The 25,394-nt window shown below is 43.4% G+C and overlaps 1 protein-coding gene across 4 annotated transcripts in view; it reads left to right on the forward strand.

Moving 5' to 3' along the window:
• LOC122410947 (ras-related and estrogen-regulated growth inhibitor-like) overlaps window positions 1–25,394 on the forward strand; it is an 87,510-nt gene that overhangs the window by 56,474 nt on the left and 5,642 nt on the right. For all 4 annotated transcript variants that reach the window (XM_043419449.1, XM_043419472.1, XM_043419464.1 and 1 more), the window contains exon 5: window positions 16,584–16,765. In XM_043419449.1, the coding sequence (XP_043275384.1) occupies window positions 16,584–16,765 (182 nt within the window). The remainder of the gene's footprint in view (window positions 1–16,583; window positions 16,766–25,394) is intronic.

The raw sequence follows: 25,394 nt of genomic DNA on the forward strand, positions 1-25,394 counted from the left end.
TTTAACGAATGAAATTACAAGCCATTAATTAATCGGGAATCCATCACTGACTGAACCCCAAATTTCATTCGTCCCTGACGAAAATACTGCAGTTTTTTATGTTAAAAATCGCATCAGAGAGGGCAAAGGGAAAACACAACGGGAAATGGATCAAGAAAAAAGCATTATTAAAAAACAGAAGGCTATGACAGGAATGGGCCAAGCCAAGAAGAAACAAAATGCTTAAATAAGCAAATGTGAGGTTACACGAGCGCCCATTACCGATTTCGTTCAATCTTCAAAGTAATATATTTTTATTACTAGTAAGTCAATCGTCTCGAATGTCGTCTTTATTACTAGTAAGACAATCGTTATATGAAAAGATAAACAATTTTTTACCCATAGTCCCTGCAACCCTGTGTATTTTTCGTCATATTCGAACACGTTTATCTCAATAACCAATAAGAACTAACCCTTAAAAATTTGATATGCGTGTCAGTCGACTACCCATTTAAACTCTGTGTAAATTTCAAGACTTTCTTAAGAAAATCGTTTCGTGCACGAACTACCTTAAGCGTTTTTTTCATTAAAATCATACCCCCAAAGCTGATAAAAGAAAGCAAATTAATTGGCCAGCGACAAGAGTGAAAACGTCTGAAGAGACCCAAACGTTCCTTCATTTCACGTCGCATCCTCGTGAAGAATACCGTTGTGATCCAAACACCGGTACGAACACAGAAAACGCTTTATTTACCGTCCGGACGAGCGGCTGGAATCGCCAAAGAAGAGTCACAAACGCGATTTGTTCGATTCGCCTCGTTACGCGTATAAATAGATTCTCCTTACCCATACTTCGGCATTTACATAAACGTAGCGAGTGTGTAGCATATAATCAAATGTAACATTATTTAACGTAAACTGGTATGCACACGTGTGCCGGGTATATCGTAAGGAACATCCCGACTAGAAGTCTCGTAGCGCGGAGCGATCTATCTGGTGAATAGTACATCGTTTTGGCTTGCTCTTTGAACACGCGCTTATATATTTGTAGCGTTCCTACGTCCCTATAATCTTGAGTGCTGTTTGGAAAGCTCCATTGACCGGTGCACTAAGTACCACGAGCCCTGTCAATTAAAGTGATTCCGGCGAGCGTTCCTAAGGGAAATATTCTCATTCCGCGTCTAACCGTTCTTGAGTATCTGACAGGTGAAGAAAAAATTCTTCGGAGATAGACGGGGGTCGAGGGATAAGTCAGCGCATATTCTCTCGACTCCCTTGTACACGCTCGCGCGCGGAGGACCCCTCCGCTGAGAGGATGCTTGCAGCTCGTGCGCTCTTTTACGCGAACCTGAGTACGGCCGGGAACCCGATTTTTTCCTTCAAGTTCACGTCACCGGTATACCGAGTTCCGGGATTCGTGGAATATCAATTTGCTCGGTGCACCTGCTCACGGTTACGAAATAAGGGAGTGAGCGGTGCCGTCTTCATGTTTCGGCAGGAAGAAAGCATTTTTCAGAAGTGTCAATGTCAGAAGGGTCGCGAAACTCGCTCGATTCCTCGAACCGAAATCCGGGTTTGCAGACTCGGAAGTTCCCGCGACGGATTTCCTACGGATTTTTCTACAATCTCAACGAAATTGCGGAAGCACCCGTTGACCGGTGATTCACTAGCGGATCCGAAAAATCGACTTCGCGCAGCAGCCTGCAAACCTCATAATTGTCAAGCTGTGGCGAGCGGTATGAAAAAACGGAGCCGTAGAGCAAAAGTGTATCAACGGAAGAGGTTGGCGGAAATGGCGACCTCGGAAGAGGAACGACGTAGCGGTCTCGTTCAACAGTCGCTCGGCAGGTGGACGCACGCGTCGACTTGAACGTGCTGGAAAGTCACGTGCACACAGTGTCGGGGGAAATCGGTTGCGACAGAGAGAATACGGCGTTGGCGACAATCGCGCGCGCTCGCGCCCCGAGAAATCGTGACGTCAATCACCAACGAGCCTGAGAGCGGCGCATTCTGTCGCCGCGCACTGCTTTCGTACGATCAACTTGCACACGAGCTCGCAGCCTGCTCCCTCGACATATCCAAATGTACGCACGTTTTGTAAACAATCAGTGCTGGCACCGATGCGAGATCCTGCGTCTTCTCGCGTTCCTTCCCGGCTCCGCTGGCCTGCATTCACTGACCGCCTTGTGTGCGTGCGCTCTGGACACGTGACACGCGTCCAATTATACGCACTTACCGATCGCACGGCAGTCACACGTATCTCTTCTTCAACGCACAAACGTTTGTCCGTCCATTATCCCCGCAACTCGCACCGACAAAAACGGCACGAGAAACGTGTAACGAGTTAATTGCTCGCAGTAAAACATCCGCCTCTATTATGTCTAGCGTAAGTATCGTCGTTTGTTCTGCCCCGTAGTTTTTATCCTATCGACTATAATATCAATTCCATCGATGCCACAGGACCCCGTTCTACCAGTTTTTCTCAGCGGCTTCCAAGAGCGATAACGACAGTGTTTGTGAATACTTGGAAAATGCTGGAGGACTTTCGTTGATGTTGTGACAGAGGAAGCTCGATTTGAAGGTTCTCCGTCCTCCGTCTTTCTGTATATCGATACGCAGATGCTAGTAGGCGTCGATCGTTGATAAGGGCTTGGAAGGTGTCGCCCTAGAACTGGACGGACTTTGCTAAAACTTATTGGCGTATGCGCGTCGATCAGCGGTCGAACGAATCGATAATTGGAGGGGATTTTAGCACGAATATTCCCGAAAAGGCGTCATGCGATAGGTAAAGGTATGACGAAAATTGTAATCGAAATTCTACCATCTCCCATCTGCTTGAGAAAGAGAGTCAATAGAGTCAATTTAGATGTTTTTGTTACTCCCGTTGGGATTAGCTGGCGCCCAGTATAATTATTTGTTAACACTCTTGAAACCAGAGCTCTGACAGCCCTTGACCCGGACTGCGGCAGGTGAGGGTAACTTCGTAAATTGTCATGCGAAAGAAATGACATTCGTCTCGATGTAACTACTTTTCGAACTTTCGCAATGATTCGTATAATATTGAAGAGTTCTTCGGATTATCATGCATTGATTAATGAACTCCCTTTAACCTGGTGAAAATATTTGTTTCCAAAAATTGTAACGGTATTCAGCGTGTTGTGAATTTTTTTTTTTTTTTATTTTTTTTTGTAAATTCCCTCAAAATAATTTCACGGATACTTTTAACAATTTGCAGCTCACTTCACAGCCTGTTTTACGAAATTTCTGTTCGGTTCAATCGTAAATTGCGTCCTTTGCAGTTTCCGTCATTAAATTGTGCGACGAAACATCCGCTTGTTCGTTCTTAATCCTCTACACGCGGTTTCTTCGAGCCTATTACGTGTACGCCCGAGTAAATTTTAACGGTAAGTAGGAAAACGTACGTGGACAGTTGTCCCTACTTGATAATCCGTACGTGCGAACATTAGAGCCGCGTGAAAAATCGAGTTTTGTGTTGCACAACATTTACCGCTATTGAAAGGACGCGGTCCAACATTATACCGGCATGAATAGTAAGGATTCTTCGCAACTCCATTGTCTCGTGGGCGATGTTCTCGCGCGGGAATTCGATCTCGTATTCATTCAAATATATTTTGCTAACCGGCTTGTTCAGTGTTGCGAGTCCATTCGCACGCTTCACAGGCAACGCGGTGTCACGGAAAAATTGAAAAAGTTGTCCCAAACGAAACTGAAGCTCCTATTGCAAGGGGGGAATTTTAGTGATCCGCCGCGATTATTAGCGAGTCTCAAAAATGATTATTTTCCCAAATGACGAGATTACACCTCGCGCAGAAAATCGGTCGATCGAATCTCCCGACCTCCAGGCTGAGCAAAGGCCAGTCTGCTGAAATCGTTTAATCAAAAAGCCACGAACTTTGATAAGCAGCAACACGAAGAAAATTGGAGGAATAATGAAATAGGCTGGCGCTCCTAGTTGCTTGTCTTCAATTCTATTAAACTTATAAACCTCCTAAGAATAGGCACGTTTTTGAAAAGGTCGAAGGATATATACATACGGCCGTGTATCTTTATATGTTTATATATACATACCTAATAATGTATCCACGTTTGCAAAGCATGTAGGAATAAATTGATACACGAGAATCTGTGAGCGTAATGCTTCACCCACCGGAGGCCATGTGAGCAGCATATAATGCCAGTTTCCATGTATTTATGCATACACGGCACATAAACTCACGTCCGTCTATACATATACACGCGCAAAAACGTTTATCTGCGCGCGCGCGCAAGAAACAGTTTCGATATGGCACACACATTTGTAGAATGAATCTTCGTGACAGACGGAGACGGAGCGAGTGCATCCACAACGTATCATAAAGAGGAATCAAAAAATAAGAAAACAAAAAAAAAAAAGAAAAAAGGAAGAGTGTACGTCAGGCCTCCTCTTGGCACACTTCCCCAATTCTCGCATTGTTCTTTATACCGCCTTAAGGAGCGGAGATTCGATAAATGATCGATGCTGCTCGAAGCAGCTGGAGCTCCTCGAGCGACAGAGTAACGCCCTTCTCTCATTTATATTTATTTTCGTATTATACATTTTTATTCGAGATCACGAGGTCGATGCTGGGCGATCGTTTATTTTATTCCTTCATCTGCGTATACTCTCTTAATATAATTGTATCAATCTCTTATTCGTTCCTCTGATATCGCGCATAATTGCTATTTGGAAGGTTGAAAGACCGGCGAGGTTGCCAGCCTGTTTATCATTTTTTCATAAATTTAGCGCCCTCGAGGCCCAATAATTTCGTATCATTTCGAAAGATTATTTTCCAGATTTCTTCATCTATTATAACAGTTGAGGTGGAAAAAAACTTTGTAGATAGTTAATAACTGAGGAAAACACATTTTTTGACTGAAGAAAATTGTTACCGATTCAATTATATTTGCTTCTCATTGAGCAACGTTTTGTTGATTAAATATTTTCATTTTCCCAGTGTCACGTTGACTGGTTACGACGTTGAAGTTTGCAACGTTGGAGTCCAACGAAATGATATAAAAAAAGCTTCTCATAATTCCAATAATATTCCAATTTTGTTGTCTGCCGAATTTGTAATTCGTAGCTTTCTCGACCTGCACCGATATTTCGTGAAATAAAAAATTGGCCAATCGCAAAAGTTTATTTTCGCTCATTTCATTGGACTCGAACGTTGCAAACTTCAGTGTTCTCGACTGGTGTTAATCTAGTGAGAATTTTGATCGTTAGTCATTTAGCGAATTTTGAAAATCTTCAAATACTCGTCGACCGAGTAAATTGGTATTTTTTTTTACACGAAATGATGTATCGACGCTATGATAGAAAGTGTATCAGAGCACGATGTACAAGCAACCAGTAACTCATTCACGATAAATACTAAGTCAAAGAAAATAAGGAGTGAGAGAAGCGAAAAGATTTCACGACTGCCAAAAGAGTTTAAACTTTAACGACACCATCAGCGCACAGCCGAAGTTGATTATCATTCGATGCGAAGGATGTCCGAAGTGCGCACGTCCGAATGCCTCGTGCCGTATATTATTGCGTATGAAAGGCGTTCGAGCACACTTTGACGTGAACCGGCTTCTAATTAGCAATTACGACTTCATTCTTAAACGTCCCTCAGAGCCGCGCGTCAGGTTCGGGGGGCTTTTTTCTTTTTCTCCACACGAGAGCGCGCAGTACGCGAACTCGAAAAGTTACGAGAGTCTCCCTCCAGGAATCTCGCTCTTTCACCGAAGCTACGATACCCTCTTGTTTTTTCGTCTCTTTCCTCCTCCTCCTCTCAGATATTTTATTCGTCTTGTTACTTCATCCTTGGCTCCTTCATTCTTTTCTTCCAAGCATCTCTCGCGTGCGTACACCGCCTCATGGCGATTTCTTTTTTTATGAGCTCCGCTCCGCGCGCACAAAACGTTAAGTGTTTCGCTCCTCTCTGCTTCTCTACGATCGTAACCACTCTATTACTTCCATTTTTCTCAATTAATTCTTCGCACTTTCGCATGAAACTCTCCGCATTTTTCCCTCTTCATTTCACCGGAGATCACTCAAAGATGCGAGGGTCAAGCATTCGCATTCGTTCCACCACTCGCCAACGCTCATTTCGTTAATTCACACATTCTTCAAGGTTCTCGCTTCGCTGCTGGGAAACTTATGTAAAGAACTTTTACAGGTGCCAAAAATATGTCGCCCAATTCGCACGTATTACGTGCAACTACGAATGAAACCTTTTCGTATTCATTTTTCTCCTTCGACGCGCGTTTTCGACCATTTTCTCGGTTATTCCCAAGTCTCTCGTGCGATGATTTCGAGTACCCATAACTGAAAATCGAACCCTTCCATCGTCTCGGACGGGGGCAATGACGACGATCGGCTGCGACCGCGGGTATCGAAGGGTTGAGAGAAAACGTTGGAGGCCGGATCCGTGGCGCGATTCTCGAAGGTACGGACAGTCGTTTTGACGCCCACATATCATTGGAAATATGTTGACTCGGTAAAAAAGTGGAATGTCGAAAAGTGTTGGAAAGCAAATGCGCTTACCCGGATGAAGAATGTTTCTTCGGAGCGTGTATCATAAACTTTCGTCCGCCTCACTGGAAACGATGGCTAATCATTTGGCGTGATTCATAAGCGCGCTCGCGCGAGTGTCTTTGGCCACAATAAAATTCGCCAAGGTGGGAAGGCGCGAGCAGGAGGCAGCGGTAAAAAAAAGATGAATATGTTGAGCAAGGAAATTCGCGGGGCGACTGTTAAAATTGAATAAAGTACCGGGACGGACCTCCTGACCTCGTGACCGTTCGGCAATTAAGGCCTTCCGAGTCCCGACGTTTTTCTTCTCTTCCTCGTTGTCTTTCTGTCAACCCTAACCTACGTATAAATATGCCCGCGGTTGAGCGGGCATATATTTATCAAGGGCGCATCGAGGCGAGAGTCGCATGCTCGAAACGACGTCGGTTACGCCTTTTTGGTTGGTAGAATTCGACATATAAATATACGACTTAACGTTATACGATTCTTCGCCGTGGCTGACAGAGGACGCGAACACACAGCGACACCGCAGGAAATTACGATACGAGCCGGGGAAAAAATCGTGTAATTTATAATTACAAGAGTCGCAAGGCCCCGAGAGTACGAGCAACGAATAACCACACGCGTACAAACGTACGGACACACACGTATGCGAGGAGACCGATGCCCACGCGTTTCGCATGCAGGCGTATATATTTCGCTCGACTCCTTGCTTCGCCGTTGCTCTCCAACTGGCTGCTGCAAAGCTTTTGTCAGGACCGGATACAGCGACGGTCTCGTCGCCGTCGTCGTCTTCGTCTTCGTCGTCGTGACGCATAAAATTTAATGTCCGAACGCGGAGAAATCGTTACGCATTTCATGCGCACCTCACGGAACACATGCGCGAGCTGACGACCTCTCCGTACACATATGCGTGTGCTAGTCGAGGATGTGTTAAACCAAAAGGGAAAAACGAGCAGAGGACGACCAGGCGAGAAAGAAATTTTTCAAACTCTACGTACTTTTCATTCCGGTTATTTTCATCTCCCCGCTCACCAATTCATCTCTCAAATGTATGCAAAAACCATTCTCCCGCATTCGATCTACACTCGTATACACTCCATGTTTATAGGCTCCGCACTTTCCACTGATTCACATTTACCTCGGAAGAAACTCATCGGAAATTGTATCCCAGTTTCTGTGAAGGGGAACCGCTCCGAAACGAGGGCTCGTTCGCACCACCACCAGCAAACTTCTTCGAGGCTCCTCGTTCGCCACACGGATCCTGCAGCTCGGATCTCCACTGACGTTATTTAAGAGCGAGAGACTCGGATTATTGCCCGTTATATTCCCAGCGCAGTGTGCACCAACTTTTTCATCTTCATTTTCGTATTTTCCGGATCGCAATATATTTCAACGAATATTCACCGCGCAACACTCGAAACCTTCTTCCTTTTCGCAATCTCCACATCCTTTTAATACCTTTCTGTTGATAGATCTATAATATTCGAAAAAATGTCTTTCATGCTCGTCTTCGGAGGGTCCGGAGATCCAGATACCTACGTGTATCTATGTTCAGTACTTAAGCTTATATTCTTGCATATCCGATAAACGACTAGATAAAGCCGGGGGAAGTCCCACGATCGAGTTAACCGGTCGTCGAACGCGACGCCCGCTGATCGTTTCATCGCGCGCGCGCGCCCCCGGACTCTCTACTATGCCCGGCTATATATTTCACTATATATTACGTGCTTGCATTTATAGTCCGTCTATTCCTCCCCGGTGTGTAGACATATTTATTCGGAAATCGCCCGCACTCTCGGTTCTCAAGTGTACAAACTATTAATGTGGTAGATTCTTTGAAAGAAAGCCTCGAGCATCTCATCATATACGATTCAATTGAATTTTCTCATTACTATATTACGGAATAAAATCGGTGCAAGCTTCACTATTTTTTGTGAAATTTCCCGAAGAGTGGACACCCATTGAAGAATTAACTCACTTCGACAACTCCCACATTTCCTTTATTTAGGGAGGTTGACTCGAATCTGTTGGACGATCAGTAATTTGGATTTGATTATTGGAACTTTGAAATCCTACGAACGAATGAATTTTCGAAAAATCGCACTTTCGAGTGATTCTTCAATGGCTTTTATAAAATTCGTTTTCCTCGACGATCATGCACCAGAAAGTGGTTTCGAAGATAACTCCGGTGACGGAAAAGCCGTTGATTTTCCCACAAAATTTTCAAATTTCCAAAGTAGAAAATGGTCCATTTTTTATAACGTTCGTCCGAAGCTTTTTTAGCTGGTATTTTGGACTGAGCATCATGCAGAAGAGTGCTGTCGACTTTCTCGAATAGTCTAAAAAGTAATCCCGCCACATTTCGTGTGATTCGATCCCAGAGTTCGGACAGCGTCCGCACCTGAGTAGACGCAATCAGCCCTGCAGAGTGAACTTATAACGTGCTCAACTGTAAGTGCATTTGGTCGAAGCGACCCCACACGAGAGCGCAGTATAATACAGGCTCTCGCATAGCGCAGGCAGTCGAGATTCTATTTATAGGTGAGGTTACGTGGGTAACGCCCTTAAAGCACCGTTCTCGTGCCACGAAACCGCGAATTTCTTCGTGTATCATATATATTTTTACGTTTAATATGCAATATGGAGTGCACGTATAAGAAAGTATTGTGCATGAGGTATCCCGAAGATCAAAGCGAATCTGGACGAGGAGATCTGTGTTCCTCGCGGGATCGTCGCAGCATCTCTCCGCTTGGCCGTATGGACCGTTTAAGCCTATATACGAACCGCACGTATATAAATGATATCCACTGCTGGCTAGCACGTACGTATATACCTTGGTGCTGTGGATAGACATAAATGCAAGAACGCGAACTCGGTAGGAAGCGTTTTACTGCAATAACGCGGACTTCCCGCAGTGTCAGACCTCGTGAACGCCCTCGTTACGTTAAGATAGCGAACGAACCCCGCTATTTCTCTCGTACTATTACGAGCTGCCCCGTACTGCGAGCGGCTCTCCTCAGCCCGCGCCCCCATCCTCCTTGCGACGAACTCACTCGTCCATGTGCGAGAGATTCGCGAACGCGAGTTAAAACATTCAGGTACGAGTGAGTGAGAGGTTGCATAAGTTTGCCTCATCTTCGGGAGTCACGAGCACACCGACCTGAGAAAAGGAGATTAGCTGCGCCTCGTACACGCTCGTATACGCCACCGTGTGGTGCCCTATCCGAGAATCTCGTGATTTTTCTCGAGCGATTCAATGCGCACTCGATTCATTGCGATATTCGTCAAAGGAGAGAATAACGTTGACCGGATTAAATTTCGGCATCTGCAAAGGATTCCGCTGTTTTTCGGGCGACATCCGGGATCTTCGCCACCGCATTTATATTAATAGATTCTCCAGAGGGCTGACCTTGACGCTCGACTTCAAATTCGGCTATTTACTCAACTTTGTTCTCGCGTTCATTGACTCGTCACTGAATCGTAAATCATTTTTCAACATCACGCAGTTGCACGAGAGAGCGGATGTGCCACTCGTTTGAGATTTTTTTGTCGGTCCATTTGGATGAAAAATAGGCAAAGTTTTGGCTTCGTTTTTTCAATAATTTATCAACCGATTTAATCCAACAACGCAGTAGATTTTCCAGAATAATGCACGAACCATTTTCCATTAATTCGTCATTTTTGCTGATAAATGTAAAAAAATATCGAAACGGTCTTCAACTGGACCGAACCTCAAACTTCGATTTCATTCCTTTCGTGAAATCCTACTTTCAATAACGACGCTCCACACAGATTTCGCAGTTTAATCTAGACGAGCATGATGAACTTTCCGCGCCAAAAACAGCATCCGGAAATAATTGTGATGAATTCAGTTCAATCGAGCGGTTAAGTGTTATTACACAGATATTATCTCGAGTAAGCTCGTTGAACTTTTTGTGCCTCTTAAATTGATCAGTTCTAGAAGATAGAAAATGGAGGATTCACGAGAAACTGAGAGTTCGGGATGGATTAAGGGGGAAGAAGAAATGTAATACGGGTGGGACTCTGCGGAGAGAAAATAAAAGCGTTTGCTCCGTTTTCATGCGCACAGTTTATCGCCAACATCTCGAGTACATACCAATACGTAATAATAGTTACAATAATCGTCCTCCCCCCCCCCCTTCTGTCCTGTTCCAGCGTTTCAATTGATATCGATAAATCCGGGCAAGCAGGCGCTCCGTAAGCTCCATTATATCGTGGAATATTGAGTAAAATCACGGGATCGTTATCTCGGGTAGCGCAGCGTAACCGCTTCTTCTTACTCTTCTTCCTCTTCCGATAGAGCAGCGGACGTAAGCGAAGGCACAGCAGAGTCACAAAGAGATCATCTCTCCTTCACAGTATATCGCGTGCAAGGAATGAGAGAGTACGAGATCGGGGGAGAGAGGAAGGGGGAGAACCGCCTGGCAGACTGGGCATTTGCGTGGGTGGCAAAGAGCCTTTGGTGATGCTGTGTGTGCTCCCTCGCGCCCACACGAATCGATTCCTCCGGCCGGACAATGTTACCGCCATTCTCGATACCGACGTTCTATATATATACACGTACAATTATCGACTATACGCGGCGATGCGCAATAAAGAAAACGAGACGAGAGACCTATCGAGAGAGCGAGTCTTGTCCGATTAACGGTCAGGCGTCCACGCGAGGGAATCACCAAAAATAACGAGATAATAATAAAAAATGTATCGTAAAAAAGAAATCGGAGAAAAAAGTGTCGCCGCGATCTTTACGACTTCATCCTTCCTGGATCGATGAATCCGGATTCTTGCGTTCCTACGTTACGTGGATGTCCGAAAAACTTGGAGAAAAAAACATTCGATGGGAGGCGGGTGGCATTGTGATTCAATTCAGATATTGAATGCTATTCGTTTTCTGGTTTTTAAAGATTTTCGATGGCGATCATTGAGATCACGATTGGTATAATTTATTTGCATTTTATTTTGTTTCATTTCTCCATCCAGTCGCGATCGAATGTAGACTTGCCAAAACTCGGCACTATCGCTTCTTCATTCTCGTCCCATTTTCCTTCCCTTTCTATGCATTTTAGCCGACTCATCTTCAACCGTGCCTCACTCCCCGGGGGAAGAAGGAAACTACTGAAAGCCTTGCCAATGTAATCTGTACCCAATGAACGTTTTGCTCGAGTTGGAACTCAAACAGCCTCGAGCATGACGACCAAAAGGCACTCGAGAAGCGCCTGTGATGCAACGAGCCTCTCGTTTGAGTCTTTGATAGCTCAGACATTACGGAGAGATTTTTTGGACACGTATTCGTGAAGGTGGAGACCGAACCACCCACGATTGCGGTAACACGTCGATATTTTCTGATACTTTCATCGGCGTCCGAATGGCTTCTGAACCCAGCCTCGTCCAATGTACCAACCGCTCTCCTGACTCTATTATTATTCATCCTGTTGTAATGAACAAGAATCACCAGCTCAACGTTGAAATCTACATTCTCGTCGCCGAGCGTTAAAACACATTGAAAAACGGAGAAAAAAATCATTGCATTTCATCGTCCAGTTTTCACGAGTTTTTTAGTACTGGAATTCGTGCGACGAACTTTGAACTCTCGTGTAGACAAAATTGGAGCAATTCCGAGCGCCTCAGGAAAGTTGATTAATAACGAACCACATAATGAAATTACTAAATAAATTTTCGATCTATTTTACTCCTTGATATCTTGTTTATACGATTTTCGATGTAAGTTTAAACGAATTGATGAAAAAATTGCTAGATATTCAGCAAAAAAGGGCACTCCGTAAAATACGGATTTACCTCGAACCTTCGGGGTAATTCCGGACGGCCCTTGGGCTGAATCTAGATTGCATTAGAAATTGCTGCACGTATCGCAAACATATTTTCGACTCGTACTTACGATTGTGCAACTTTGTGAGCCCACGTTTCACACTCGATTCACATAATTCAATCTTTTGGATGTTGAATTTTCATATATTTCAAAACAAAAATAACTTTTTTGTTTTCACATCGTTCACTCCTAAATTTACTGAGATTTGAAAATTTAATTGATACGGGGTGGGAGCAGAACCAAGCCATTTGAAATGACCCCCAACTACGAAATTTAACAAATTAATTAACAATTAAAAAACAGTAGGTCAAGTCCAAGTTTCAACTGCGTTAATGATTTCTATATAGAATAACGATATTAATGAATTTTTTAAATAACATTAAAACCCTTTATCCCCCGTAGTTTCATCAATTTAATGTCTAGGCAAAAATTGGATCAAAATTAACATTTTATGATCGGTCTTACCTCGAAGAAAATGAATCACTTCACGCCTCGGACAATGTGAGTACACTAAATATCGATAAGGCTATATAAGCCTGAAAGTGGGGGTTTCGAAATGTAAAGATATTACGCTGTCCGCGTATTGATCCTGCGTCCGGAATTACTCGCCTCTCCCCTACACATTTTCTGTGCATCGATAATTGTGATTCTTTATTATCTCTCGCTAGTTCAGTCATAAACGTCGGTAAAGCGGGAACGTGTGTTGCTCATTGATCAAAGCAAACGACGGGCTCTCCAGGTCTCGCGAGCGCTGTAGTGCCGTTTCATTGTGTAATTGAGAACGCGTAATTCCTAAATTACTAGGTAAGTTAATTTCGGGGTTAACGTAGGTAACGTAAGTTCTAAGAAGTCTGCGCCCCTCGGTGACTTTCACAAGCGACGACGGTTGTGTCTCTTTTTCACTCTTAATTTTCGTCCCTCTTATTACATGTGTATATATAAACGTGAAAACCTCTCAAGTACTTTCGGTTTCATACAATTTGTGTGTGTGTGTGTTATGTACGAAGCTAAATGTTTGTCGCAGTGGATGCAGCGAGCACTGAACGCTGCGCAAACCGCGAGTTCTTTGCGTTGCCCAACTCGTGCGTTATCGACTCGCTTATTCCTGATGAGCCCAACACAAAAGAGACCAGAAATTGGATCACAGTTCTTAATCGTCTCTTACGATTTTCTCAGAACACTCGTTCCACGTATGACGAATGATTACCCTTTGCCTTAATAATTGAGCTTCGAACGGTGTCGATAGAACTGAGATGAAGTCTCGATGGAAAGCTTCACTTCGAACGAACCTAATCACACGTTACTGTATTCAACGCGATCCCCCTCACCCGTCCGTAGAGAAAGCGGTAGTAAAACGACTTCGTTTTTCTGATTCCATCGCTCGTATGATTCCAATGTGTTTGCAAGAGCACTAATTAAGAAAGAAAAGAAATCAAAGGAATACAAAATGATGGAGGAATTCAAGGAAGTATAAATTCGTCAAATCTGTTTTCACTAAGTTTCGCGCATCCGTGCATTGCATACAGACACATGACGAAAAAAAATTTGAATTCGACGTCAATTCGACGGCGATCGAGATGCTAGTGTCTATGTTTTCGCGGGATCCTGGACGACAGAAAATGAGGTGCCTGCTTATTCCCCACTCTTCTCATGTGGAACACGAAACGTCCATTTGTGTCCATCGAAAGTCCCACCAAAAGTCCAAATTTCAAACGCTCGCTCGCCACCTAACGGATTCCGGTCCGGGCGACGATGTTGAGGAAACATTCCGTCAGTTGTGCTTAACATTATTTTATTTTCGTTCTAACTGCGTATCAAGATCGCTCTGCTGGGTTTGGTTCTTTGGTTTGATTAAATCAGCCACCCACCGTAGCTCGCGCTCGGTCCATATATCTCAGGCGAGGTTTCTCGAGCTGTAAGGCGCGTGGACAGGACGAACACATGCAGCGAATGTATTCATACACTCCGTAGAATAGCTTCTATCTGCGTATCGAATACAATTGTCCTGATACCGATCGATCAATAAATATTTATGAGCAATTACAGTGTGTGAGCTCGCAACGCGTTGTGTATCAAAGTTGATTTAATACTCGTACGCATGTACGATGACGCGGTGTTGTAGTTGGCGCACGTTTGCAGGTACTATCATCATCGTCGTCGTCATCGCGTCATCGCCGTCGTTGTCGTAATGCATAGTCTGCGCATTTCGTAGTCTCGTTGGGCGCAAAGCCGCGCGCGCAAGAGCTCATCTCGTTTTCAAAAACCCGATCACATGTCTATATATGACTACTTTCGATAAAACGATCTCGCTGAAACGTCGTTGCACATGAATGATCGGATCAATTACGATGATTTATCATATGAAACATTGCACGGGGCGAGAGCTGAGTGTGAAAATTTATGCAGCGTTACGCACTCCACCGCAGCAATAAAGCATGCGCTACTCTATTTTCTTAGTATTCTTTTGGCAGCATATGCGGAGCAGTTATAAATAATTATCCGTCAATTATCGCACGGTTCATTAGTCCAAATGAAGGAACTTTCACGCCAGCAGGATTTCCCTGAGCGTTGATCGCGCCGTTTCGAGGAAATTATGTTTTTAGTTCGAATTTAATGGTGGCACACTAACCACTTTGTCGTGTTGCTATGAAAGAATGGAATTCCGGTTCGATGGTGCATGGGCTTGAGTCCGACGAAATGGTGTAAAAAAGCCTCCAATAATTCCAGTCCTTCTCCAATTTCGTTCCCTGTCAAATTTGCAATTCGTAGTTTCTCAAGCTGCACCGATACTTCGTGAAATAAAAAATTGGCGAACACGTGGTTTTTTCGTTCATTTCGTTGGACTGCAACGTTGCAAACTTCGACGTCGTGCTCAGCCCAAGGGAACATCGCGTCACACGTCTTCGTTGGAGCTTCCAACGAACGATTTCTGCGATTGAAAATTTTGGCACAGCAAACGTAGAGTTCAGAATCCCCAATGATTTCGTCCTCATACCCCAGCGGACGAAAATGTTGACGTGTTTTTGTTCGGCAGTTTCATTTACTGCGATGTTACACGCGATGTTAATTCGACAGAGGGCTTGATGTGAATAATGATTGGTCACGATTGACCGCGCGGCCGAGGATGAGGAACACCTTCCTCTGCGGTTTGTTCGGAGCGCGTTGCGTTTGAAAGAGTCCGCACAGCGATACGTGCGCATGAAAACATCCGTATACATACAGAAATAGCAGTGAAGCAAGTCCAGCGAGAGCAATTGCAGGCTGTTGAGAATTCGGGGCAACCTTAACCTTACGCGAGGCGACCTTAATCGACGCGGATGGAGGGCACAAGCGGTGCTTGTTCGCGCGCGCGAGGAGCTCGTGATTTTTCAACGCCCACGGTGCCTATGTAGACCCTCGAAATACGTTTTTATTCTCTTTTATTTTTCTTATCGGTCCCCTGTAATTCTATACCTCAGACGCGAACAAAGTAATGTCGGTGCGCCGCGGCGGCGGAGAATAAAAAAAGTTGCGAAACATAACATAACTTAAGGAGGGAAGACGATCGATCGACTTTCATTGATGCGCGCACCTTTATATCGGAGTTTCAAAACTTATTTGGATCAGGCCAACGAAGATTGATACAGATATATGAATCAATTAACCCCATAAATATGTGTATACCATCGCATCGTCGCTTGAGTATGCTACGATAGTGTACGCATCAAGCGCGTTGTATTTGCTAAGCGATTATTGCCTGCTCGCGATCGATGCGAATCGATCGAGCCAAAATATATCAGGCTGTCGGCGGTGATCTAATTTTAAGGGGTCTACCCTAATTGTACGCGGACAAAATAAAAAAGAATATTTTCACGAATTTCTTTTGACTGGTATAAATTATAAATGTGGATAATAAAAAGTGTTGGGCCTAAAAAATACACTCTTAAAAAACACAAAAATTTTTTTCACATTTATTTTACTCAGTTTTCGTACAGAAAAATGGGAGAAAAGACAGGTCCAAAAAAAGATGCTGGGTGTGTGCTGTTGACGAAGGATCGGAGAAAAAAAATAAAATAAAAATGAATTTCCGATTCGAATGGTGCGCCAAGAATTTGGCAAGTTCGATTGAACCTAAAATTTGCACTCCCAGCTTTCGGGTGCCCTGCTTTCTATAAACGCTTTATTCAAACCGTATTTTTTTTTCGCTCGTTTCAGGAAAACGGCTGTTTGTACTCTCACATCCGGTGGGGCGAAGCCTTCGTAATAGTGTACAGCGTCACGTGCAAACGGAGCTTCCAAGAGGCGAGAGGCTTGCTGAAGCAACTAGCGGATCTTCGATTGCCGTCGTACTTCACTGCACTTTTACTCGGCAACAAAAGGGACCTCGACCACGCACGGTAATTTTATAATCAGACACGTCAATTCACATCCTTTCACGCAGTATTATGACGGGGGTGCGCGTACTTCGTCAACGCTGGTAATTGACGAACGATGTTTATGTGGGGAAAAGGGGAAAACTCGACAGGAATGCAATTCTATCTGAATTCTGCTTAATGTACGTGTAATTTCGCTTTTGTCGATGTAACGGCAAGTTTTAGTAGCCTCTTATGACTACGTAAGCCCCGCGAATCCGTACAACATTTAATCGCAAATCCCCACGTTTGAAAAACCATCCGATCGACGCGTGCGCGTGTACTCAAAATTTTCACTCAACATTTTCCCCACAATTAACTCGTCGAAAAATCACTTTTACGCCTGTCGATTAAAATGGAGCATAAACTGAGAATCAGGTCATTCAAAGTGAAAGTTTTTCTCAGCTGTGGTACAATTTGAAGGCGGTTAATGAAGCGAAATAGCAATAGCACTGATTTTATGATAGATTTTAACACAAACTTCGTCCCAATTTGTTTGCTTGGCGGAGAATAACGCTGCATAAGCAGCTCGCGTACGGCTTCTTTACGTATATATTTACTTTCCACTTTTGTATTTGGCTGTGAATCGAAGTCTGAATTTGATGAAACTTCAGTTGAAATTTGACTTTCACTTCACTCAGACACTTTATTACTTTTGCTCAAAGCAAGATTTATTTATGACTTATTCTCTTTTCTATATGAGATATATATATGTAAGATTGAGGTGCGCACGTGAATTTGAACTTCTATATAATGTCCCCGGTAAATCTCATTTTCAGTTGAATTCGATTCGATTCGTTTCGAGCGTGTCTCGAGTGTTCCCTTTCTAAAAAAATGAATAATCGAATCTGTTAACCTTGAAAATGGTGGAGAGTGCGTGATATTTATGGCGAAATCCGATAACCTCTGTTTCATTCCTCCTTTTAATCACGCGCGTGTTCCATTTTCTATAAACACGTAGCAATATGAAAAGTTATAAAATCTGCGATTGCCGGAGCTAACCTACTAAATAAATAGAGAACACGAGCTCGTACGTATGGGATTGTGGTAAAAAATGTAGAATCAGCTATTTGTCACGTTTCTACTCGATCCAGTGCGTTTTTGCTTACGTGGGAAAATGGCTTGACCTACCTTTTCTTGAATCGGGCGAATGGACACTCGCAGGTTCACTTTCCACCTTGCGCCAGACGTACCAGCAGCGCACTCGATGTAATAGGATCTTTGCATCGTGTTTCCTGGACGATTTCGAAAAGTGGCAGTGGCGTCGTCCTCGTCGTAGTCGCGCCATCGTCGTCGTTCTTTCAAACACGTCGTTTCTTAACCGTCGCGTGCACGCGCGACTTGCGCCGCGCTTATGAGGATCGGATTCTCGAGTTTGTGAAAATATCGAGTGTGAGGCTATGGCGCCGTGACGCCTTACCGCAAAATAACCGATTGGCCTCTCGAGCAGCTCCTCGCGTCAAAGTGACACACCCGGCAGTGGTTGGCAGCGTATATCGATCTCGTTTCTCTCGCCACGTTCACCTAGAAACCGGGTTCACGCGATCCTCAACGATCTGAGGTTTCCTCCCGTTTTACCCCTTATTTTTATCATTTTTTTTCACGCTTATCCCTCTCGTCTCGTACGCATGCGTACACTAAATATCAATATGCAATCACGAAAACTGATATATACTTTCAAAGTACTATTTCATTCGATAATATACATTTGACCAAGTGAAATACGAAGAAACCGCACTAAAAACCAAATTTTGTTGAAACGTTGAAAATTTTGTTGCCTCAATCAAACAGAATACTCGAATACGTCGGGCAAAATATTATGGATTAATGCAAAATCATTTGTTGATGTGGTAAATAAATGTTGGCTTCAATTTACAAAATATGACGCTCCAAACTAACGGATACGTATCTATAAGGATAGCGATTATTACGAAGCAAGAATGTGGTGAATTTCGAGCAAAGTTTTCAGTGGCGACGATCGAAATAACTTTCGAATCATTACTGAAATTCGAAGCGTTGGAGTCCAACGAAATGAACGAAAAAAGAGTTGTTATTCAACAATTTTTTATTTCACGAATCACTGGTGTAGGTTGAAAAACTACGAGTTGCAAATTCGGCAGGGAACAAAATTATTTGAGAGTTTCTTTAGAACATTTCGTTGGACTCCGACGTTGCAAACTTCAGCGTCATCATTGGTCGCGATACAGTGAAAGAGAAGCAAGAAACTCGTGGACCCGGGTACGCATCCAAAGGTTGTGTAACTCCTTAAATATTCGCCAAACATAAGTATCCGGTGAGAAAAATGCTTTTTATAGGGCATCGGTGGTGTTGGCGAGGGTTCGACATTCGTTGCGTTGTTTTGTGCAACAAAAGTCCTTCGGGCATTGAACTCTCCTGATAATGTTACTGTCCCAGCTCTCCGGAGAGCACTAACAGTGTCGTATTCGCAAGAACTTGCGGGCGATCTAACGATTAATCATGCAGCTTCGTACAGAGGTCCATCTATCTTGCACCGACGATAAAGCGGTTTGTCTGTGCGTAATTTCACCGATAAAACCGTCAAATCATCGCTCCAAGTATCTCGTAAGCACGGGACTTGTTGGAAAGTGAACAAGTGTAAAGGATACAAAAAGGGAGAGAACCAGAAGCAAACGTCACGCGAATATGTCAAATGAAAACATGCTGACGACAGGAGCCTGTCGAAAAAAGCTCGCACACTCGTACTTTGATTGACTCGCGATCGGGCTTCTCTGCGCGCGTATAAATTTCTGACGTAGGCGCTTCCCCTCGAAGATCCACTTTTTAGGTTTTTTTAATCTCGTGTTTTTCGTCATGGTCCCCGTCACGTTGAATACACGAATTTGTCTGACTTGGGATTCGTAATATCTTAAAGCCCTTCGCAGACATTGGGACTGACGGGAAACGAGCATTTTCAAAATCCCTCGCAGCCTGTGGAGTTTCATTTTTTGTCAGGCAGCGGAGCCTGCTTGGTGCTAAAAGCCATTGGAATATCGAGCGAATAAACGATTTGGAAGTGAAGTAGAAAAATTATTGTTTAGATCGATAAAGGGTTCTCGTCTGTTCAAAAGAAGCGAAAAGCATAAAATGGAGTTTCGTTTGTTTCGAGACTCTGGGAGTGAAGATTTCGGAAGTCGCAGAAACGAATATGAATAACAGAGTAGAAGAAGCGAGAACTCTGGAGACAAGACACGAAAAATTTTGACTAATAAATGACATCCAACTTATTCGCATAAAATTCTTCCTAATTAAAGATATAATCCCTTTAAATTAATGTCAGAGTTATTAATTCGGAATTATAAATCAATTCTTTCAACTCATCTTTCGGCGAATGAAATTACAAGTTATTCATTTATCGGGGATCCATCACTGACTGAACCCCAAGTTTCATTCGTCCCTGACGAAAATACTACAGTTTTTTATGTTAAAAATCGCATCAGAGAGGGCAAAGGGAAAACACAACGGGAAGTGGATCAAGAAAAAAGCATTATTAAAAAACAGAAGGCTATGACAGGAATGGGCCAAGCCAAGAAGAAACAAAATGCTTAAATAAGCAAAATGTGAGGTTACACGAGCGCCCATTACCGATTTCATTCAATCTTTAAAGTAATATATTTTTATTACTAGTAAGTCAATCGTCTCGAATGTCGTCTTTATTATACTAGTAAGACAATCGTTATATGGAAAGATAAACGATTTTTTACCCATAGTCCCTGTAACCCTGTGTATTTTTCTTCATATTCAAACACGTTTATCCAATAACCAATAAGACGAACTGTTTAAAATTTGACATTGACGTCAGTCGACTACCCATTTAAACTGTGTGTAAATTTCAAGACTTTCTTAAGAAAATAGTTTCGTGCATGAGCTACCTTAAAATCCATCACTACCAATGTTAACCCTACACCTCATGTGCCTTTTTTCATACCCTCAACCTCATGACCGGGGTTTGAACGCACCCCACTCTTTTTCTGCTTATAAATCCGGTCCTACGATGCTAAACTGACTTTATCCTACACCATTTTCTTCGTTTTTTTATAACGAAAAGAATGATGTACGATAAAACTAATTTCAATTGAATTTATATATAAAAAAATCCGTCGATAATCATTCGATAATGTCGCTTGTTAGGACGGGAGCGTAGTTTGAAGTTCGCGTGGGGTGTGCTCACACCCCAGTCATGCGTTCTAGGGTTAATATTGCAGTAAACTACGATTTGATGAAATCTGAATAACTTTGTTCAAAGACACGAGGATTATGATACTTGTGAAATGAAATGGAATTGGAGAAGTTTTCATTATACTCTAAAGAGATAAAACTGAAATACCGATATTTCCATGAGTTGTCACTCGATCGGTGGATAAAAGGAGCAACAAAAGATTGAGAAACTCATATCTGGTGACGTTGAACCATTTGCCATGAGAGAAAAGAGAGAGAGAGAGAGAGAGAGAGAGAGAGAGAGAGAGAGAGAGAGAGAGAGAGAGAGAGAGAGAGAGAGAGAGAGAGAGAGAGAGAGAGAGTAGGGCAGCAGTGACACCCAGAGGTGAGAATTTTTCGTTCAACTTATGTACGGTAGCAAGAACTGCTTCATAAAGTCACCGAGTCCGACAGCTCTTGACAGCTTACTAAAGTATATCCGCAAAGCTCTGCTGTCGCTGCTGTTTCGCGTTCGTTCATGGTAGCGACACGTGAGTCTTATCCGTGTGAGCGGTGTGAAGCATTCGTCCATGAGCCTGGAATAAAATGAAGTATTAAAGAAAAAAAGAGGCGAAAAAGCGGGTAGCTATACATAAAATCGAGGATGAAGAGTTGAGCGAAACAGTAGAGAAGTCCGAACGGCTTAAGCCGCCCCGGCTGCTGGAAATTTTCGAGCGGAGACAGTACGAACAAGGAGGAAGGTAACAAATAAGGAATGCGGAGATGAAAAGAATAAGGAAGAAAACCGAGACGCCGCGCGTCCACTCCATTCGGTTGTCGAGACCTCGAGAGCAAGATGTTAATGTCGCGAATACCCTTCGCGCGCACCCCCACTTTACTCGTCCGTTACAATTCGAGTTACGATCTTGTTCATCGCGCCGACGGCCTTACTTTTCAAAATAATTAACGCGCTAATGAACAAATGAGGGAGGACCGGTCGAAGTTTCCAGAACTAAAAACTCCTGAAATAACGTACTTTGTATTCTCGTTCCCCTCCTCCATTGTTTAAGCTCCCAGGCTGTAAAGTCTGTTGAAATTAATCATTGAGAATGTCAACCGTTTGCCGGAATGAGTAACGAGCCAAAGTCGCATATAAAGAGGAGAAAGAAGATCGCGAGGAAAGGCGACGAAGGCTCGGGGCGGAAGGAGTTGGTCGAGTGGTGGGTAGAGCGACTGAATAAATAAAAGAGGTTGGATCTCTTTTTCAGCGTATGACTGCTGTCGCAACCAGTTTCCGGTCGATAAAACTTGGAAGTTTGGCGCGCGGGATGCAGCAGCAGCAGCAGCAGCAGCTCGTGACTCGTTCTCGTCCGTTCGCGGCGTCGGGGAGGGGGTTATTGGCGCCCGCCGTTTGACCGCGTTGAAATTTCAAGATCGCCGACTAGCGATAAGTTTATTAATGTGCGATTTACGCCGGATATATAACGCGTGTGCTCCGCTGAAGGTTTACGCGCGTGTGTGCGTCCTTACACGTACGTCTTTCGCGGTTCGCGCGCACGTGTATATCCGTGCGCGCGTTTGCAAATGTAGGCATAGACACTCAGAGCGCGGCGCGGAGTAGACGCGCGCGCGTGTGCGCCCTGCGTAAAGTCCGTTCTCGTTATACTATACGCTGTGCGGATCGAACGAGGAACGGAGATGGCGAACGGCGAGCCCAGGAGAGGAACGCACCGCGCTATGTAACTCGTTCTACAACGATCGCACAGACGCGCGCGCACCGAGGAACGCACACAGAGACAAACACCCGGGCAAACGCGTCCCCAAGAGTCGTTTCACCGTGTGGATACCTTCTAATCTTTATGAGCTCCATTAAGGCGACGAGAGGGACTACCGGTGGCTGCTCGCTCGCATCCACCATCCGCAAGCTCCTGCCAACCTTACCAATACGATGATAGAGCATAGTTAGCCGGTATATATTAATAATATGTGCATACATATATCAACGAGCGGAATAACATGCGAGCAGCACCGCGCCGCCGAGACTAACGCTATTCGTCCTCTCATTCCAGCCAGCGCGGCTATATACAGAGATGAACGATGGAATGTATACGTACTGTACGTGCGCGCGTCCTCCACTTCGAGTGCAACTGCGAGAGACACCAGCGCTAAACGTACAGCCGGATCTATATTATATCATAAAATATACGACGCTTCCGAGCTAAGTCGAGATTCTCTCAATTTATCATTCCTCCTTGCATTGAATCTATTCTCCGTCGATTCGTTGATTGGAAAAATCCTACAATTGCTCTGCTGCTTAATCTTTCACGGCTATGCTCAAGACCGTTTCGACGTTTATTTATCGTATAATGCGCTCGCTGTTACGCAGTTTTCCTCTGTTGCTCATCGCGTTGGAGTTACGAGGACGGTATCAGTGGCCGCAAGTTACGAGAAATGTCGAACTCGCAACGCATAACCATCGGAATCCAAAGTGATTGGAGTATTTACGTCTATCTTATGCAACGTTACGAGAGCTCAACGTAATGAGACTTTCTGCGATCCTGACGCTTCTGTCTTTAACAAAGTGTCTCTTTCGCTATTACGCCTCTCCGTATCCACCTTCCATTATTACTCGAGGATGCACACACTCGGGGACTGTTTTTTACATAGGACTCTAATTTTTTTATGTCTTGCTGTACAAGATTTCTTTTCTATGCTTGTGAAATTCCAGCACCTCTTATCGACTTTTTGGATGAAATATTAACAATTGAAAAGTACAAATATTAACGTGTCGCCTATGGCCACAATTACTTACTGGCCACTTCAACCATCTTCGACCCAAAATTTAATGTATTTCTAAATTAGATGTCAAAGATTAAAACCATTATTTATGTGAATCGAATCCCGCGGAATCTAATGGTACGTTAAAAAATGGGGCTCAGCGACGATCTGAATTAGAAATATTGAGTTGAAGACGACAAATGGTTGCAGAATCTTGAAATTTTGCAGGCCGTTACGTCGCTTGTCATATATAGCGCAACCTATCTCATATTGTCGATGGAAGTGACAGTTGCACTTTTTAGGGTTTTGTATAGTGATCTCTGATCTAATCTGTCAACTGACTACGCTCAATAGGCAGTCGATCGACACGGATATCAAATTTTAAAGAGTTCGTCTTATTGGTTATTGGGATAAACGTGTTTAAATATGAAGAAATATACACAAGGTTATAGGGACTATGTGTAAATAATCGTTTATCTTTCCATATAACGATTGTCTTACTTGTAATCAAGACGATTGTTATAAAGACGACATTCGAGACGATTGACTTATTGGTAATAAAGATATATTACTTTAATCTTTAAAGAACGGATCTGGTCGAGATATCGACCACTAGTTTGGTCGGGCACTTCACTTGAAAAATTCATCGATATTATGCACAAATTTCGTGTAAAAAGAAAGGTCGATTTCAACGTTTCTTGGCTTGGCCCATTCCTGTCATAGCCTTCTGTTCTTTTTCAATAACACTTTTTTCCTGATCCATTTCCCTTTGCGTTTTCCCTTTGCGCTCCCTAGAGCGATTTTTTACACAAAAAAACTATAGTATTTTAGCCAGGAACGAATGAAATTTGGGGTTCAGTCAGCGATGGATCCCCGATTAAAATTTATTTACAATTTTAAATTAATAACTTTGACATTAATTTAGAGTGATAATATCTCGAATTATTTAATAATCTAATTAGAAAGTAAAAATGAACCCAATTTAGATACCGATAAAATACGATCCTACGGGCATGATCTACCTTAAATATTTAATTAACGAGCATCCATTTTCTCCTGTAGGGCTATATACGAGTAATCACATATTTTCAGCACACATCCAACTTTCGACGCGTCGTCGCAACGACGTTCATTATTTATTATCTTTTATGAGAGATTAGAAGCTCTAATTATTGTCAAATTCAATGATAAATTTCACTCTAATATATACTCATAATATTACACAAGCACGATACTAACGTTGCCTAACGTGTGAATGACCCTTCCCGTCTTAATGAACTGCGAGAGCTCCTACGATATCCTAGAAGAGGACTGAGTTGTCTCTGGTATTTACAGAGCCGATATTATGTCCGAGCTCCGTTCGAAGGATACTTAACTCTCTTATACCCATGTTATTCCCAGTAACTATCTCTTACCCGCGATAACATAAAATTAATTAAGAGAGACATTTTCATTGCGATTTTTAAGTGAACTAGAAACGGGATACTATGTAACTGAAGAACTGGAGAGTACGCGAGGATGTGACCGTAGCGATATGAACGGGGGATCTTAAATATACGTGGAAGGATTCTATTTCAGGTTCTGGGACTTGATCGCACAATACAAATAACGTTGAACTCGACCACAATATGGAAGATTATTTAAACGTGTGCATTATACAAAATTATTCGCGTGGCAAATA

Source organism: Venturia canescens, chromosome 1, assembly GCF_019457755.1.
Source record: "Venturia canescens isolate UGA chromosome 1, ASM1945775v1, whole genome shotgun sequence".
Classification (NCBI taxonomy): Eukaryota; Metazoa; Arthropoda; class Insecta; order Hymenoptera; family Ichneumonidae; genus Venturia; species Venturia canescens.